Genomic DNA, 19,432 nt, shown 5'->3' on the forward strand with positions numbered 1-19,432 from the left:
CACACACACACACACACCCCACAGCGGGTAGGGAGGACATAACACAGGCTTCTTTCTTGATGGCTGTTTCCAGAAGTTTCCAAAAACAGGCACATCTGGAGGTTACAGTTTGTCTGCCTTGTGTGGAGCTTTGGTTGCAATGTGACATACTTAAAAACACCCAAAGTATATGGAAGACGGATATGCCTTTGTGAGTGAGAGAGAGAGAGAGAGAGAGAGAGAGAAACAGAGAGGCAGAGCCCACCAATTCTGGCTAGTGATTTCAGCTTTTCTTGCAAAATCAGGCAAGTTGAGAGGGTATCCTGGTGATGGCTGGGGATGCAGCTTCCCTTGGACTGCAGCCCAGGTCATCTGCACGTTGGACTCAGAGTGGCCCCCTGTATCTCCCCAGCACCCACCCACTCCCACCCATCGGGACCCCACACTCACCTTATGCCGGATGCCCCCCCTCCCCACTAGCTATTTGGGTCCAGAACTGTGGGTTGGTCTGTGGTGGGTGTTAGTCACTGAAGCAATCTCAACTCTCCCATATAGAGGTAAACAGAACTGGGAGAAGAACTTAAACAGGAAGACCCACCAAACAACTGACAGGGGAGAGAAACGGCGCTGGGAGAGTAGAGGCCATGGGAGTTGTGCCCACAGAGAGCGAGCAACTAAGACTTTGCACTGTCGTCAACTATACTAATGTTTCTGTGGTTTTTTGTTTTTCAACAGAAGCCCACGTTGAAAAAAATCACCCAAGATACACTGCCGTGCCAGCAAGAACCACCTTGCTTCAACACACACCTGCCTAGCTGCCTGGGGTTCTTCCCATCATCTGACAGTCTCTAACAGTGTGGCCACAAAATGTAAGTTGTGGAGACTGGAGACATCTTGGTCAGGTATTTTCCACAAAGTACGGTACACGTGTCACTGTGGGGTCAGCAGGTACCTTAAGGTACCTGCAAGTATTTATCGGTTTAATGGTTATACACTTATTTTAATATATATTAGGAAACAATAACCACACAGCCCATCAGTCTGGGCACTCGGCAGCATCACTCAGGGGGAGCTTGTTACTGAGCTCCAAGGCCACGTCTCATTAGATGCCTGCTGGGCCAGCTGGTTGGCATGTGGGAATTGTGGCCGCTGATGACCCCCCCACCCCGGCCTTGGGGAGACGGGTCTCTTCTACTATCCTGGCCTGGTGGCTGTGGACAAGGGTGTCTGGACAATACTACCACTAAGCAGCCTTGTGAGGATAAAGATTTCCCACAGCCCCCAACCCTGGGCTTTGAAAGTAGGTCTCCTTTCTCAAATCAGACACCTTACCCCAGATTTTGAAACATTTAATTCAGAAAAGAATCTGGCATTTTAAAAGTTAAGTTTACAAACTCGACACAGTCTTAACATCAGCAATTTACCTATTTATACATTGTCTAAGAAAATAAGGTCCATGAAGACATCAACAGGATATTTAAGAGTTCATTATAAGCTACAACAATTTGCAAGTAAGTATCCAGTTTAATTGTAACAAACCACTGTAAACAAATTTAACTAAGTATATAAAAACTTTAGTTAAATACAATTCTCTGGAAATATACATTATACCTACAGTTTGTTGTTGTTGTTGTTTTTTACAGTGAGATTCTTCTTGTTTTCTCCTTTCTTTTAAAATTCTCAAAATGGCAAATCACTGTATGGTCCTGGATCTCCAAGCTATAAAACTGAAGTATGTGTTTCCAGCATAGCAGATGGTGACCAAAAAGGCGAAGAACTGGAGAAAACAGAGCATAACAGAAAGAGGGCTTAGGGCACATTCTAATTAGCAGAAGTTGTCATTTCACCTCCATGGAATCAGGCACTTATAGCATCCCTTGACTCCAGGCTTTCTTATCTAAAATTGCTTTATTGGTTCAATTACCTTCCTTCTGAAATGATCCCTGGCTATGTTGGTTGTTTTGGGGTTTTTCTGTTTTGGGGCTTTTTCTTTTTGTCTTTCTTTTTTGGAAACATATCTGGAAAGCTTGTAGTTTTGCTCAAATAACCACAGGGTGTTCACTTCAGGGTAAACATGGTGGTTGTGTATCTGAGAAAAACACATGTATTCCTAATTTAGTACAGACAGTTTTAGACCAGGGCTTAACCTCAGATTGCTATAGGGTCAGTTAAATAAAGGAGTCAAGTGTGTGGGAGGAAGTGATGAATCCACGGGGTATGAATGGTGAGCAGGGAAAATGCTGGCCCTTTGGAAGGGGCAGCCATCAGGCATTTCTGGCTGGTTCTTGCTGCATGATAGCTGGAACCCAGTGCTGTTAAACTTGTGATTTAATTTTTTTTTTTTTTTTTTTAAGTCGGCTCCATTCCCAGCATGGAGCTCAGTGCAGGACTGAACTCACCAGACCCTGAGATCAACACCTGAGCTGAGATCAAGAGTCAGATACTTAACTGACTGAACCATGTGCACCATGCTCTCTACCTTTAAATAGAGGCTTTCAAATATAAATATAAGACTATAAGAAACAGAGGAGGAGGGTTGCCTGGGTGGCTCATTCGACTGATCTAGCGTCCAGCTCTTGATCTCAGCTCGGGATCATGAGTTCAAGACCCATGTTGGGCTCTACAATGGGCATGGAGCCTACTTTAAAAAAAAAAGAAGAAGAAGAATATAATGAACGGCTGTATATCATCAATCAGTTTTAACATGATCATTTTGGTATTCCTGTCTAACCTCCATCCCCCCAACCCCATCCCCACCAATTACTTCTTTTGGGAATGGAATATTTTAAGACCAATCTTAGAGAAACTTCTAAAACTCATTTTTAAAATCGAACTACAATACACATTTATGGTGTAAATATGCAAAGAGTATGGAAGCACACAGAAAAAAGGCAGAAGCCCCTCAGGCTGCTCCCCCCACCATCCACCCAACCGTCTCTGGAAGGAACCTCTGCTGGCGTGTGCTTTCCTAAGCATTCTCATTGCATAAACAAACATCTCCACTTCTTAAGTAAAAATAAAATCATAGTGTGCTCATTTTTTTTTTTTTTTTTTTGCAACTGTCTTCCCACTTGACCTGTGGTCAGTAGAATTATTCTCAGACTGTCTCAAATATTTTTTCTTCCTCAAACACTTATCTTGTTCTGCCTATTTGACTTTCACTCAAGCTGGATCATTTAGCCCCTGCTCACTTCAGGCCATCAGGAGGCCCCAGTAATTTTTGCAGCTTTCCAACCAACAAGATAATTGCCAGAGTGTTAGAAGCACAGGTGAGGCTTTCCTGCCCCCACAGATGGCTTGGTCCTCCTCCTGGATCACCAGCCCCTCTGGGAGGAGAAGACTGTGACCCTGCCCACATGGGAAGGGGGCAGGGCAGGTGAAAGGGCTTGGTCACTCACCGATGAGGCTGCCCAGCTGTTGAAATTGTGGCTGTCCCTCTCGGGGGAGACAGAAGATGCATCCACCACAGCTGCCGAGAGGTATAAGACGAAGGCACTGCCATTAAAGCACAGACCCTGGGGGAGACAGGGAGGTGGGGAGGTCAGGGAGCATGGAAGGGCTGGCACCTCTGGATTGCTCAAGAACTGCACGCCAGGTCTGGTAAGAGGTGCATCTGGACACTTGGAGGGGGCAGGGATGAGGGATCTGAGAAGCAGCTTATCTGTGCCTCCGGGCAGAGGGGGCTTCCCACCAGCTTATACACGGCACACCCAGACACCCCTTACCTGTCCCCAAGACCCCCAGGCTGCCTTGTCCTTCGGCCACCTCTCTCTCTTTCAATTTGCTCTTGATCCTTGCTTCATCCAGATTTCAGACTTGGCAACCTACTGGCTGAGGAAGGCTGGCAGCTGGCGGCCTCCCTGTGAGGATGGTGGCCCCAGCTGCCATGGCACTTCAGCACCTGTCCCGGACCCAGAGCTGGGAGACAGCTCTTCCCAAAGCAGCCCCAGCCGATCTTCTATTCCCCTCAGGCTAAGCAGCAATCCTAGCAGCAACTTCTTAAAAAGGAAGAGAACACTATACATATTAATAGAGCCCTCTGGGAACTAATCTCACCCCTGGCTTCATCTAATTTTTTCCTATTCTTAGAGAAGAGAGAGATGTAAATCCAAGTAGATATTTGGTTTTCGGTTATAGTTAAACTTCAGGAAATCATACTGTGAAATGTGCAAAACTTGATCCTGTCTGTAGAACAAGGGGGAGAAGTGGGGATGGGATGGGGCAAAACTGAGGCAGAAAACCAATGCTTTTTACAGGTAGGAAGAGGATGGCTCCTCTCCGAGGTCAGCCACCAAGGGTCTAACAGCTCTCCCTCTGTAATTCAGAGAGACAGGAATGGGTAGGGGTAAGAGGGAAGCACTATCTTTTTCTTTTAGAAGAAAGGCACGTAGAATTTTCAAGAGGCAGGTCCTCACATTCTGAGGTGGGCTATGTATCCCTCCGACCACCTCCACACTTTGCTGATATTGTTCTGGGTTAAGGAGATTAACCTTTATGATAAGGGTCAGTCCCAGGATTCAGGCTGCCCATGAAGCTCGCCTGCCATGAGAGACGTGCCCCCTGGGGCGTCTGGGTGGCTCAGCTGGTTAAGTGTTGACTCTTGATTTCCACTAGGGTCATGATCTTAGGCATCTGGGATCAAGCCCGGCACTGGGCTCCCCACTAAGCAGGGAGTCTGCTTGAGATTCTCTCTCCCTGTCCTCTCCCTCATTCTCCCTAATAAAGAAGTCTTTAAAAAAAAAAAAAAAAGTCCCCAGGAAGCCCTGGTTTCCCTGGATGATTCATTATGTTTGCTGGTTGTGGGGTTTTCTTGGTCCAGGAACACATCTGTGCCTTTTTAAAACCTCTAGTGTTTTTTTTTTTCTTTTTTAAATTGCACATTACCTCTAGAATTTTGCACATGTATTATTTGCCAAGTAAAGGACTTCCTTTTTTTTTTTTCTTAAATGCTGAAACAGTTCGATGTCGTTATCTTTGAGGGGTATGAAACTTCAGTTTCCATTTTGCAGCATTTTATGGGTAGCAGTTAAGCTTATTCATTTAATAAATTAGCCATGTAGTACATTTTTTTTTTTTTTAAGATTTTATTTATTTATTTGTCAGAGAGACAGCGAGCGAGAGCGAGCACAGGCAGACAGAGAGGCAGGCAGAGGCAGAGGGAGGAGCGGGCTCCCTGCCGAGCAAGGAGCCCGATGCGGGACTCGATCCCAGGACGCTGGGATCATGACCTGAGCCGAAGGCAGCCGCTTAACCCACTGAGCCACCCAGGCGTCCCGGCCATGTAGTACATTTAAAACATTAAAATGCATAAGAGAAAAAAAATTAAAAAGTAATGCACGTTCATGGTAACCAAACAAAATCCCATCTGGACAGAATAATCTGGAGTAGAAAGTCAGTCTACTCCTTTCACCTCAACCCTTTCCTCAGGTCTACACAAACACGCACTCTTACACAAACAGAGCCATAGAATCAGGAAACTCAGTGGGGTTTCTCTGTTTCGTTGGGATTTTTTTTTCTTCATTGAGAAAGATACCAGGGACAATTTCACACGTCAGTACAAACACAGGGACCTCAATTCTTGTCATGACATGAACACCTTCGAATTGAACTTTTCACCTGTTGATAGGCATTTGATGTTCCTAGTTTTCCCAGGATTATAAACACTGCTGTGAGGAATGTCTTTACACATGGATTTGGGGGCACTCCTGCATGTCCAGTCCCCATACAAGGGGAGACAAGAGTGAGCGAACTCCTGAGAGGCCAGCCTGGCCAGGACCACCCTGACACAGGCTCGGGCCCTTGTCCCTGCTGCTGCTGGGCTGCACAGGGAGTGGGAACACGACTCTGTACTAAGTGTGGCCCAATTGATTTTCGCAAGGAAACAAGAAATTCTATTTCCCTTGGAGAGAAGTGGGGAAGAGTTTCCTTCCCCCACACACCACCCCAAAGGGTCCCAACGGGTTCTCACAGCCTCTGTTCGGCTACTTCAGAGCCAAACCTAATGGCTCCCCCCATCTTTCGAGGACTCCCAAAATAAGTATGTCTGGGGGAACACCAGGTGTGGGAAACTAGTGAAAATAGGTGGAGAGGAAAGAAAAAAGAAGGGCAAAGAACCTGGATCTGAGATTGTTATAGAGGTTGGAAAAAGAGATCTGTGGGACTACAGAAGGGAAGGAGGACAAGGCAAAGCTTCAGCGGGTTCTGGAACAGCCCAGAGTGTTTCGGAAACACGAGCGTGTACTGCTCCAGAGCAATAGGACCTGAGTTGGAGACTGTTCCAGCTGAACGACCATTGAGCTCCTCCAACTCAAATGCCAGTTCTCACATCCCTGGACCCCAGGGGTCATTGAACAAATACAGTGCCTTCTAAAAGGTTTCCAACTGACAGATGCTGGCGAGGATGCGAAGAAAGGGAAACTCTCCTACACTGTTGGTGGGAATGCAAGCTGGTGCAGCCACTCTGGAAAACAGCATGGAGGTTCCTCACAAAGTTGGAAAGAGAGCTACCCTACGACCCAGCAATCATACTGCTGGGTATTTACCCTAAAGATACAAATGTAGTGATCTGAAGGGGCATGTGCCCCCGAATATTTATAGCAGCAATGTCCACAGTAGCCAAACTATGGAAAGAACCTAGATGTCCATCAACAGATGAATGGATCAAGAAGATGTGGTATATATACACAATGGAATACTATGCAGCCATCAAAAGAAATGAAATCTTGCCATTTGCAAAGACATGGATGGAACTAGAGGGTATTATGCTGAGTGAAATAAGTCAATCAGAGAAAGACAATTATCATATGATCTCCCTGATATGAGGAATTTCAGAGGCAATGTGGGGGATTTGGGGGGGAGGGAAGGAAAAAAATGAAACAAGATGGGATCTGGAGGGATATAAACTATAAGAGACTCTTAATCTCACAAAACAAACTGAGGGTTGCTGGGGGTAGGGGGAAAGGGAGTGGGTGGTTGGGTTATGAACACTGGAGAGGGTATGTGCTATGGTGAGTGCTGTGAAGCGTGTAAGCCTGACAATTCACAGACCTTACCCCTGGGGCTAATAATAATTATATATGAATTAAAAAATTTAAAAAAAAAATAAAAGATTTCCAGCTATTCCCTTTTGGGGAAGGTGGAGGGAGGCTATTCTTTTCTGAAATTTGATCCCTCTTTGGTATAAAATGTCCTCCCCACCCCATAAAGGCACCCATAGATAAAAACCCTCAAACAGCTAGCCCCTTTGTTGACCCTCCACACTGTGTTATTGGGATCTGCCACTGACCAAACGTAACTGTCAAGAATGCTTCATTCCTTCCCAGTAGAGGGGAGGCAGTTTCTTCCAGCGAATTCCTAAAGACTAGAACCAGGGCACTTGTGTCCCCTGGGAGCCAAGCAGACTCCAGGGCTGACAACTGTGGTTGGCCTCCCAGGACCTGCATCCTATTCCTACAAAAATCCTCTAATGTCTCAGTTTCTTTACCCACCAAACAGAAATAATCCATTCCCTCTTTGCAGTTAGTGGGAGGTGAAACACTTTAAGATCTGAAGGACCCAGCATGACCTCTGGCACCAACAGGGATTTCCCAATGATGGCTGCTACTGCCCACAGCAGGAGGCCACGCCCACCGGCCTCTGCCCTGTGACCCCTGTGGTTTGGAGTTCTTGCAGCGAAGCCAACAGGGGTGAGGTGCAGAGGACGAATCCTCAGAAAAAGCTTTTGTGGAGGTCCTGGTGCTCAGTGCTCTGAGGACAAACTGTTTTGTTCTGCCTTGAAGTTTTAGCTCAGACCAGATTTGTCAGAAAGCACATCGCAGCCTCTCCGGTAGATGATACTGCCCAGGAGCTCAGAGGTGCTCTCGGGAACCCGCTGTGGTTCCCGCTCCATGTTAAGGAAGGAGACAGTAAATGTGCACCTGTATTCTCTTCAGATGTGTTAAGGAAAATGCCAAGTCCAGTGCAAAGCTCATGCCTTGTCAAGCAAAGAGATATAAGGCGAAACTACCACTCTGTTTTTTGTAGTGTCCCTTGGGAGGTCTCCTAGTCAAGCTTCCAGGGGACTAAAAGGGATCTACTGATCCCTTCTCTGAAATCTTAGATATTCCCCAAATGCTCCGAAAGACCAAAAGTAAATCCCAAAGTCACCTGACAGCGAAAACTGTCTAGCATGGACATGGGAGCAATGCAGTCTTTATCATTTCTTTTAGCAGGAAAATGCATGTATTTTGGAGAAATATTAACATGTCTGATTACAGTGCTGCCCCCAGACTCAGGAGGAGGGGTCAACTTATGTAATAAATGCACCAGATTACTTCTTCCTAAAATTTGGAAAAAGAAAAATCGTGATTGCAAACATATCTGGCCTAAAGGTTCCAGGGAAGAGGTGTGGACCCGTATTATCTGTAAACCTGTGTTTTCTACACATTAGGTGCCTAAGAATTATCTGGAAAGCTTATAATAGAGATTTCCAGACCCTCCATAGAGCTTCTGATCCAGTCGGTCTGGGGCAGGGCCAAAGATTTCCAATAAGCTCCCATGTGATGCTACTGGTCCAGGGGCTGTACTTTGAGCAGTGAAATTCTAGAAGGCTCAGTCTGGCACCAGAAGCCTATTGGCTATCTCTGGAAAGTCCCGGTCCACCTGACCCCTGTCATGCTTCAGTTAGTGTGGGACATACAGTGGGGGCTAGCGAGCGTCCAAACTAGTCTGTTTCTACATGAGCCCCTGCTGGGCGTAGGTAATAAAAGACCTGAGACCTCCACTGTTACACGTGAAAACTTTCCGCAGACCCCACTCAGGATGTCCAGTTAACACTGCTCAACCCACTCATGATTGCTCGGAGAGGTCGCAAAGGGGCTTCTCAAAGCAGGAAATAGAAACCCCCTCAACCCGAAGTCAGACATGTTTGACCTGTAGCATCTGCCAGTAACAAAATAAGTTTTTAAAATGTGGCTATAAATATTTTAAAAGTGAAAGAGTTCACACAAAAGCCCAGATTTCTGGATTGCCTTAGGGAGGGAAATAAACAACAGATCTAACAATTCTGAGAGCCCGTTTGCAATTTATTTCTTTGGGAAGTGAAGAATATTCCCCATTTGGTTAAGATGCCTCCAAACTGTTTCTGGGTGGTGAGAATTCAGCACTCACTGAATTTACACTCACTTGCATGACCCATCTGGTCTTGGCCCACATGTGAGTGTGCAACCTGTAGGTGGAGGCTGACGGGCTTGCTTGATGAGATGAAGGATTCAATAACTCTAATGGGTCTACAAGTCCTGGTCTCCTGACTGCTGGTTGGGTTCTTATACATTACTCAGGCAGAGGCATGCCTGGAATGGAACAAGATCAGAAAAAAATGCTGGATGGAAATAGAGAGAGATGGACCCCAGCTGTGTGTGCATCTGGGAGAAGCCATGAGGCTCTAAATCTCCATTTTCTGGCTTATAAAAGGGGGACACACTTCATTATGATGAATTCTGATCAAGCAAATCAAAGCATTTTAAAACTAGGAAGTGCCAGAAGGGAGCATTGTTAATTAAAAAAAAAAAAAAAAAACAAACCAAAAACCAAAAAAAAACAATATTTGAGGGTGCCTGGGTGGCTCAGCTGGTTGAGCAACTGCCTTCGGCTCTGGTCATGATCCTGGAGTCCCGGGATTAAGTCTCAAATCGGGCTCCCTGCTCAGTTGCGGGGGGGGGGGGCGAGGAGGCGGGGGGGCGGAATGTCTGCTTCTTCCTCTGACCTACCACCTCTCATGCTCACTCTCTCTCTTTCTCTCTCTCAAATACATAAATAAAATCTTGAAAAAAAAAATAAAAGCAATACTTCATTTTTTTTTTTAATTTTAAATAATCTCTTCACCTAACATGGGGCTCAAATTTACATACCCAAGATTAAGAGTCTCATGCTCCACTTGATGGAATGAGAACTGGGTGTTAGAGGCAAATGATGAATCACTAAATTCTCTCCCTTAAACTAATAATACAGTACATGTTAACTGATCTGAATGTAAATAAAGAATTAAAAACTTCAAAAATTATATATTTATAGAATTAAAAATATATAATTATATATAATGTATAATTAAATATAATCCATATATTTACATACAAAATTATATGTTTATAATATATAAATGTAATTAATTATGTAATCATATAAATATATATGTGTGTGTGTGTGTATATATATGCCAAGCCACTGGTCTGTGGACCATCCAAACAGGCTCACAGAGAGGCCACATGTAGGTACTCTGGCCCTGGCCAGAGCAGTATCAGCTGCTAGTCATGTGATGACTCCAGCCTCCAGCCACCTTCAAGCCATCCCAGCTGATGAGGGAAGCAGAGCTAGACTGTCCTATTGAGCTCCTCCCAAATCACAAATTTATGAGCAAATCCAATCTTGTTATTGCTTAGGGGAAAAACAAAGTCTCATGCTCTACCGACTGAGCTAGAGCAGTCTTCTAATTTTTAAATATTTTTAATATTAAAATTATAATTTTTTTCAATTTTTATTTTAAATTCTTTTTTTAAAAAAGATTTTATTTATTTACTTGACAGACAGAGATCACAAGTAGGCAGAGAGAGAGGGGGAAGCAGGCTCCCTGCTGAGCAGAGAGCCCAATGTGGGGCTTGATCCCAGGACCCTGGGATCATGACCTGAGCTGAAGGCAGAGGCTTTAACCCACTGAGCCACCCAGGTGCCCCTCAACTTTTATTTTAAATTTAAATAAATAATTTAAAATTTTAAATTAATTTAAATTTTTATTTTAAATTTAAATAATTAAAATTTGAATTTTTATTTAAAACTTTATTTTTAAATTTCAAAATTTTATTTGAATTTAAAATTTACATTTTAAATTTTAAACCACTGGGTAGCTCAGATGGTTAAGCAGCTGACTCTTGATTTCAGCTCAGGTCATGATCTCAAGGTCTTGGGATGAAGCTCCATGTAGGGCTCCATTCTTAGTGGTGAATCTGCTGGGGATTTTCTCTCTCTCTCCCTCTGCCCCTTCCCTTGTTCTCTCTCTCTCTCTAAAATAAGTAAATAAATCTTTAATTTTAAAAAAATTTAATGTAGTAAGACATTTTAAATATTTTTAAAAATATAAAATAATAAATTAATGAAACATAAATTAAGACAAAAGAAACTATTTTAAAATATTTTGAAATTTAAAATTTTTAATGTAAAAGTCAGTGGAAGTACTTTTGGCTTAGAGAAGAGAGAGACCAGAGATGATATGGAGCAGAAGTCAGCAAACTACGCGCATAGGCCAAATCTGGCCCACAGCCAGTTTGTGGGAATAAAGTTTTATAGGAAAGACTATCACGTTCATTCATTTGCAAATTGTCTACAGCTGATCTCAAGGTGCAAGCAGAGCTGAGTAGTCATGACAGATTGTATAGCCCCCCAAAGAGAAAATACTTACTGTCTGGTCCTGTATAGCGGAAGTTTGCCCAGCCCTGATCCAGATAACATCCCTAGGAATTGAGACTCAGCAGGAGTGGAATGCAAGGTACCACTCATGCCCGCATTTACCCACTTCCTCTCCTGTGACAGTCTCCAAGTTCTCTTCTTCCAAGTTCCAAGCACTTTGCTCAAGACACCCTTTTAAGACCCCTCTTTCTCCATAACAGCATTCCTTACATGCCCTCGCCCCCTTGGGCTGTATGCTCTCCCTGTGACTGCTACTTCGAGGGGCTCCCCTTTTTTGATTCCCCACATCCAAATGAGTCTTTCCTCCCAGTGCCCACCCAGGGAGGCAGGACCCCAAATCCAGCAAGGCTGGTTGTGCCGCCCCAGGTGGCTCTGGGCACATAGACTGGTTTTACTTTCAGAACCACATTTCTGAGAATCGTAGTGGAGAATCCTCCCTTTTGTATTTGGGAAAACCGTCAAGAGGCAGTAACTGTGCTTTGTGAAATCGAATGAGACCTGCTTTCTTGTGGGTTGACTTAGCTCTGAAGGCAGCTCCCAGGAAGAACAAAGCCAGGTACATTTTGAGCAGTGATGGTGCTGTGGGCAAGGCCTGCCAAGTTCATTTCTGTCTACAACCCACAAATACACTATACTTCAAATCTGGTTTATCAACCAGTTATTGGGAGCTGGATATTTTTCTGATATATTGGTTGAAAACAAACAAAAAGAGAGTATCACTCTATAGAGGTCTGTTTCATACAGACATGTGTGGCACTAAATGGGGTTCTTTTGTTTCTTAAATCATGCAGCTACTTCAAATTCCCCAACAAGACTGCAAATGCTCCAAGGCAAGGGAGACCTCACCTTTTATCTCTGTGAGCTCCCCTTAGGATGTGCATGCTCAGTCTTCAAGATGACACTAAATGCTGGCTCCTCCTGGAAGAGTTCCCAGCTGTCCCAGCTAAGATGGTAACTTCCGTCACACTTTCTACAGGGTACCATGATGATGGGATGATTTCATATGTTAACCTGCCTGGGCCACAGGTACACAGATATTTGGTCAAACCTTATTCTGGGTCTATCTGTAGGGGTTTCTGGATGAGACTAACATTTGAATCTACAGAGTGAGTAAAGCAGACTGCCCTCTCTAAGTGGGTGGGCTTCATCAAATCAGTTGAAGAACTGAATAGAACAAGAAGGCTGAGTAAGTGGGAAGTGCTCCTGCCAGACTGCCTTGAGCTGGGACAGCAGTCTTTTTTCCTGCCTTTAGGCTTGAATTGAAACATCAGGTCTTCTTCAGTCTCAAGCCTGGTGGCTTTCGGACTAGAACTTAGAGCATCCCTAGTTCTCAGGCCTTTGAACTCAGCCGGGAACTACACCATCAGCATTCCTGGGTCTCTGGCTTGTGGACAGCAGATCTTGGGACTTCTCAGTTTCCACAATCATGTGAACCAATTCCTTCTAATAAATCTCTTTATACACACACACAACCTAAAGCCCGTGCTTCTCTAGAGAACTCTGATTAATACAGAATTTAGATCAAGAGTGGGGTAGAGAGATTTTGGAACCAGGAGTGGGATGTTGCTGTAACAAAGATCTAAAAATATAAAATTGGCTTTGGAACTGGATAATGAGTAAAGGCTGTAGAATTTTGAAGAACATACTAGAACTATGGATGTTGAAGCTGATTAAGACTTTATCTATTTGTCAAAGAGAGAGAGAGCACAAGAAGGGGAAGCAGCAGACAGATGGAGAAGCAGGCTCCCTGCTGAGCAAGGAGTGGATGCAGGACTCGCTCCCAGGACCCTGGGATCACGACCAGAGATGAAGGCAGACGCTTAAATGACTGAGCCACCGAGGAGTCCCAAAAACTGGATATTTAAATGGGGAGATTTTTTAAGCAAAGTGTTCCTCCTGTTTATAGTAAAATGCACAAGGAGAGAGATGAATTAAAGAAGAAACTGTTGGGCGCCTGGGTGGCTCAGTGGTTTAAGCCGCTGCCTTCAGCTCAGGTCACGATCTCAGGGTCCTGGGATCAAGTCCCATATCGGGCTCTCTGCTCAGCAGGGAGCCTGCTTCCCTCTCTCTCTCTCTCTGCCTGCCTCTCTCTCCATCTACTTGTCATCTCTCTCTGTCAAATAAATAAATAAAATCTTTAAAAAAAAAAAAAAAAGGTTTAAGAAGAAACTGTTGAACTTGAAGGTCTGGAAAGTTCTCAGCCTATCCATATTGCAAAAAAAATAAGAAAGCTTGGGGTGCTGGGTGGCACAAGTGGTTGAGCATCCAAATCTTCTTGGTTTCAGCTCAGGTTGTAATCTCGGGGTCTTGGGATCGAGCCCCGTGTTGGGCTGTGCACACTCAGCATGGAGTCTGCTTAGGACTCTCTCTCCTCCTCTCCCTCCATTCTTCCCCCCAACTCTCTCTCTCTCAAATAAATTTTTAAAAAAACTACTAAAAGAAAGAAAGAGCTTGCTCCAAAGAGAACAGTACAGGTGTGGCCAAACAACCATTTGATAAAGAGATCATGGCTGCAAACCACAGATCTAATCATGTGTCAGCAGAAGCCAGGAACAGGTAAGGGATTATACCAGTGAAACGCTGCCATTTGAACGAAAAGGGTGGAGATGGGACAAAATAAAGAATTGCTGCCGACTTCGAACCACAGAGCCATTTGGCTGTGAATACGTGCCAGTCTTCCAGAAAAAAAAATGAATCACCGAGAGGCTGATGCAGAGATGATCAGGCCCCAGGGAAAAGTTGGTTACTCCTCAGTTTCAAAGGGTTGGCCTGCCTCTCTGGGTTCTGTGTCTCAGGGGCAGGGTCACCCAACAGATGCATAGGGGTGACAATGCCACCCCAGGAGGCCTAATGGCAGAGCACTGAACCAAAGAGACTTATTCTGGAGACTTAAGACCCAATAGAATTTGTCTTGTAAGTTCCGGGTTTGCCTGGGACTCGCCTCCCCTTCCTTCTTCTCTATTTTTCCTTTTGGAAAGGGAACATCTATCCTGTGCCTGTCCCACCACTGTATCCTGGAAGTACATAACTTGTCTGGTTTCACAGGCTCGCGGCTGGAGAGGAATTCTGCCTGAGGATGAACTGTACCTCCACTCTCATCGTACTTGATCTCGATGACATTTAGGAGAAACTTTGGATCTTAGACTTCAGTCGATGCTGGAACGAGTTAAGACTTTTGGGGAGGCTGAGATGGAATGAAAGCATTTTGCACATTCGAAGGGCATGATTTTGGGGAGGCAGGGGCAGAATATTATGGACTGAATGTCTGTGTCCCCCCACGTGCACAGAAGCTCTACTTGACAACATGGTGCCATTTGGAGATGCAGCATCGGAGAGGTGATCCGGGTTCGATGAGATCTGGAGGGTGGGAAGAGATGAAGGAGAGCTCACACTCTCTTTCTCTTCCATGTGAGGCCCCGGCAAGACAGCAGACACCTGCAACTCAGGAAGGGAGCTCTCACCAGAGACCAGCTCTCCTGACACCTGACTGCATCCTCTAGAAGAGTGAGAAATCCGTTTCTGTCACTTAAGCTACCCAGTCTGTAGGGCTTTGTTATGGTGCCGGAGCCAACTAAGACAGGTGCATTTGCTTATCTATTTCATCCCACACCATGTGTTCCTCTTAGTTTATCCCACACCCAGTACGGCGTCTGAAGCCAACACAAGCATCCAATCATCCTTGACTGCACTTGCTTCCAATTATGAAGACACCCATTTATTTGAACAGCAGTTCATTTTTCGTTCTAATTCTGCACACACTGTGCTTCCCAACATCAAAGAGGTCTGTGTGCAAAAGGCTAAGGTTATGGCCCCAGGAGGGGTTCGAAGGAAGTGAGGTCTGCTGAGGCTGATGCCCTGATGTGCCTGTTTCTAGGTGATGGTGTTTATGGGAAATGAATGAAGAAGTGAACTTCTCTCTTCATTCAGTCTTCCGAGAACCGGTTTGCTATTTTGACTGAAAGAAATTCCTGGATGTTCCAGCATGGCCAGTTTCATACCCAGGTATAAAACACCTGCTGCACTGGGTTCTCCCTGGCTTTGTCCCCTGCTTTGCTGGCAGAGCAACAACCCTGAATTCCAACACTAAGGACTAGGAAGGACTAAGTTCCACCCTACCTAGTGGGCAGTGGACAAGACGACGACCCCTGGCTTCCTTACCACCGTTGTCCAGGGCACCTGGGGAATCCTGGTGTAGGTCATTGTAATGTAGATGATGAGGAAGAAGACGGTGAGGACCCAGTAAAATACAGCTACGAACATGACCCAGCCAAACGCAGGGACCCGGAAGTACTCGGTTCCAGCAATCAGCGTCCACACCAGCAGTCCCAGAACCTGTAAAATGGCAGAGGCAGTTCGAAAGAAAAGGAAGACACAAGAGGAAGAAAAAGAAGGAAGCAGGGAGAGAGAAAAAAAATGTTAGGGTGCCATTTACAGCTTTTGTTCATATTCACACACACACATGACTTATGAATACAAAACAGGGGTTGCAGACTCAAGTTTGCAGACTCACGTACCCACAAATGCCAGGGAGGTACAAGAGATGAACGTGGTTGGCTGAACAGAGACCAGAAAACAAGAAAAACTGTATCTGTTCTAAGGGGTGGTCTCTACTCAGCTCCAAGAACTGCTCTGGGCCAATCTTTTATTAAGTAAACTCTAGCCCCCAAGGTGGGGCTCGAATTCATGACCCCAAGATCAAGAGTTACATTTTCCACTGGCTGGACCAGGCAGGCTCCCCTATTGTGGGTCAGTTTTGCTAGATTGTCATCTTTATTTTCCCCTCAAGAAAACACAGAAAGTCAAGTTTGTACAGGATCATCTTGATTTTTAAATGTTGGCACTAATAAGATGTTCTGAAGCACTACGAGGGGAGAAGCTACACACACCTGCTCACAGGCTGATGCTTTCAAGGAACAAGACTGTAGGTCCACTTGAGGTGGTCCACGGAACTATCTTCTCTCAAGGGACGAACTTCTGAGGACTCCCCACCTGCCACCGCTGCCCTCTCTTGCCCTGTCCCCCGGCAGATGGCAAGTAATGCATGGCCTGAGAGAATTTTCAGAAAGGAGAACACCCAAGGGCCCAGTGCAGATGCCGGCATTGAGCATTTTAACATAAGCCATGCATTTATTCCAGGAAGAGCCATCCAAATCTTCACGGCCGATGAATAAGACCAAGCCCAAAGCCAAATCAATCTCCAATTGACTAAAGGAAGATTTCATCAAGGGAAAGGAAACCGATCTGAACTGTGGGCATCTTTAGTCCTGAACAAAGGAAGGCCAGCACAAAGGATGCATCTCATATTCCAGCACCTTCCAGGGACCAGGACTTTATTCCTAGGTCATGAAAAAGTTAGTATCCCAACCATATCCCCAGGAGTCCAGGGCTGGCTCTAGCTGTTCAGGCTCAGGACAAATTATTTCATTTCTCTTTTAGCTTTCTTTGTGGCATATGGAACAAAATACTACAGGAATTTTAATCACAAATCTAGGAAGATTGTTTTCACTTATTTGTTTAGCCTCTGAGAGCACTAAACTCTGCCAAAGCTTCCTGCTGTGAGGCCCCAAGGATGGGTGGGACACACATTGAACCAACCCTGTGGTTCATAACTTAAAGTCTAGTGGGGAGAAATATCTGAATAATTGTGATTGTGGAAAATGCTATGAAGGAAAATGAAGTATGAGTGTATAATAGAGAGATACACCCTTGTTGCAGGCATGGGGAGTGTCAGGGAAGGCCATACTGCAGAATATCCTGAAGACCCAGGAAAAGCTAGTGAGACGGACAAGCAAGAAGACAGCAAGGGCAAAGGTCTGGGGGGGAAGGGCTTTGCTGTATTCTAGAACCTGTAAGAAAGTATACTAAGTTAGGACACTGGTGCAAAATGTTTGAGAGGTCAGAGAGGGTGAGATTATATGGGCCCAGGAGGCCTAGGGATTTTGTACCTTCTCCTAAGGGTGGTGACAGGTTGGAACAAGACAGTGATAGGACCAGGGTAAAGTTTTAATAGTATCACCAGCTAGACCCCAAGATCTGACCTTTACTGCTCAGCTGCTTGTAGCCACTGACCTCTGTCCCACATTTTTCCTTAAGCTCTGCTTTCTAGCTTATCTCTTAACTGAGAAAAAAGACCGAACGGGTACAACATCCTGTGATGAAAACTGAGACTACCCCCTCAAGCAACAGCGAATGCTTGGACCCAGAGTTCTGGTGGCCCAGAACCCCCAGATCAGTTTGAACTTAAACCCCACTCATGCCTCTACAGAGAGCCCACAGAGTGACCCAGGGAATGACTGACAGATACCTTTATCTTATTATAATACTAAATCTCCAGGCACCTGGGTGGCTCAGTCAGTTAAGCATCTGCCTTCAGCTCAGGTTGTGATCTCAGGATCCTGGGATGGAGCCCCGCATTGGGCTCTGTGCTCAGTGGGGAGCCTGCTTCTCCCTCTGCCCCTCTCCCCTGCTCACACTCATTCATGTGCTCTCTCTCACAAGAATAAAAAAATCTTAAAAAAAAAAATCTCCCCACAAGCTCCACAGAGGAGCCCCAGCCTCATTTACATAACACACAATGTATGTACAGGCAGGTTTCCTTAGGGCACACATGCAGCCTTACACTCCCCTCTACATGCAGTGACAAATTTAAATATTCATCCTCACCCTAAATAAAAGGAACCCCTCCACCCTTGCCTGGGGAGTCACAGCGTTGGATATTTGCTGCACGAGACCTCCGCCTGGTGGGGTTTCCATCCGTGTCTCACCATGGAGAGAACGCACATTAGTTTGGCTACAGTACTACTCTGGCTGCTTGGGGAGGATAGGCACGTGGGAGGGAAGGGAGTATGTGTGAGGAGACAAGCTCACAGACTGTCACAATAGTCCCAGTGGGAGAAGATGATGTATTCAAGACCAAGATGGTGGCAGCGACTATTGGGAAGTGAGGGAATTCCAGACACACATCCGAAGTGGCCAGGGCAGGACCTGAACAAATTTAGTAGGTTAGGACAGAGTGGAAAGATATGCAGAGTCTCTGGAAAGATGTACGGTGTATAAGAGGGCTGTCACTTCCTCACCTGAACAATGAAACAAGAACAGGTGAAGGGGCGGATCTACACCACAGCTTCAGAGCTCCGTTTTCAACCAACCCAGCCTGAGGCGGGCAGGACCTCCAGATAAGGATGACAAGTGGATGCTGCAGGGACAAGGGTGCAGGCCCCTCTTTTCAGAAGGAAACTTACTGTGAGGTCATGAAGCCCGCAGACAGGTTTCCGAGGGACACTGCCCACTGCTCACCGCGAGGTGACCACCTATCTGCTACAGTTTGGATGCTGTGCCAGGGAGTTCAAGACAGACTCTCAGTGTTGCTGCTTCCCCTTTGGAGGTGAAAGCTGCGGTTCCTTTTATCCATTTGATACTGTATATGATTCCAAAGCAATGCTTAATGGAGACGTGTTTTTATGCTTCCATTCGTGGCAGCAGAATTGATCAAAAGTGAAGACGTGCAAAATGAGATAGAATTCCAGAAAGTGCTAAGCCTCACACAGACGGGGTTTTGGGCCTGAATTCATTTTAACTGACAGGTAATCTACACACAAAGAGATCCTCATCAGATCAGTGAGACTGATAATAGATGTAATCCAGCATGGTGAGGTCTGAAAGAACATCACGGGATTCCTGATTCCAACTGAAGGGGTCAGAACAGCCTTTTGTTGGTGATGCACAGAAGAAACATCACTGTGTGAAGAAACACAGCAAACAGGGTCAGGTTGTCCCCCAAGGGGAGTGCAAGAGTTTAAAAGTCTCCAGCATGAGCCTGTGTCCAGGTCGACCGGCTCCGCTAACAGCTCTTGGCTCTGAATGCAAAGACGTTTTTCATTATTAAAGCAAGCAGGGCCCACTGTCCAGAGACGCTTTGTTTAACGGGCTAGCAGTGCTCATCTTTTACACACGGGGACAATTTCGTTAACTGAGTCATCTCTTTAAAAGCAGGAATACCTGACCCATGACCTCACCC

At 45.4% G+C, this 19,432-nt stretch overlaps 1 protein-coding gene across 1 annotated transcript in view; it reads right to left on the minus strand.

Annotated features, from left to right (window-relative positions):
* Positions 1-1,312: 1,312 nt before the first annotated feature.
* The window catches only part of CMTM8 (CKLF like MARVEL transmembrane domain containing 8), a 104,494-nt gene continuing 86,374 nt past the window's right edge, over positions 1,313-19,432 (minus strand). Inside the window, exons 2-4 of the mRNA XM_059390783.1 lie at positions 15,574-15,747; positions 3,378-3,494; positions 1,313-1,756 (exon numbers count right to left, since the gene is read on the minus strand). Of these exons, the coding sequence (XP_059246766.1) occupies positions 1,673-1,756; positions 3,378-3,494; positions 15,574-15,747 (375 nt within the window). The 3' untranslated portion in view covers positions 1,313-1,672. The remainder of the gene's footprint in view (positions 1,757-3,377; positions 3,495-15,573; positions 15,748-19,432) is intronic.

Source organism: Mustela nigripes, chromosome 2 (assembly GCF_022355385.1).
Source record: "Mustela nigripes isolate SB6536 chromosome 2, MUSNIG.SB6536, whole genome shotgun sequence".
NCBI lineage: Eukaryota > Metazoa > Chordata > Mammalia > Carnivora > Mustelidae > Mustela > Mustela nigripes.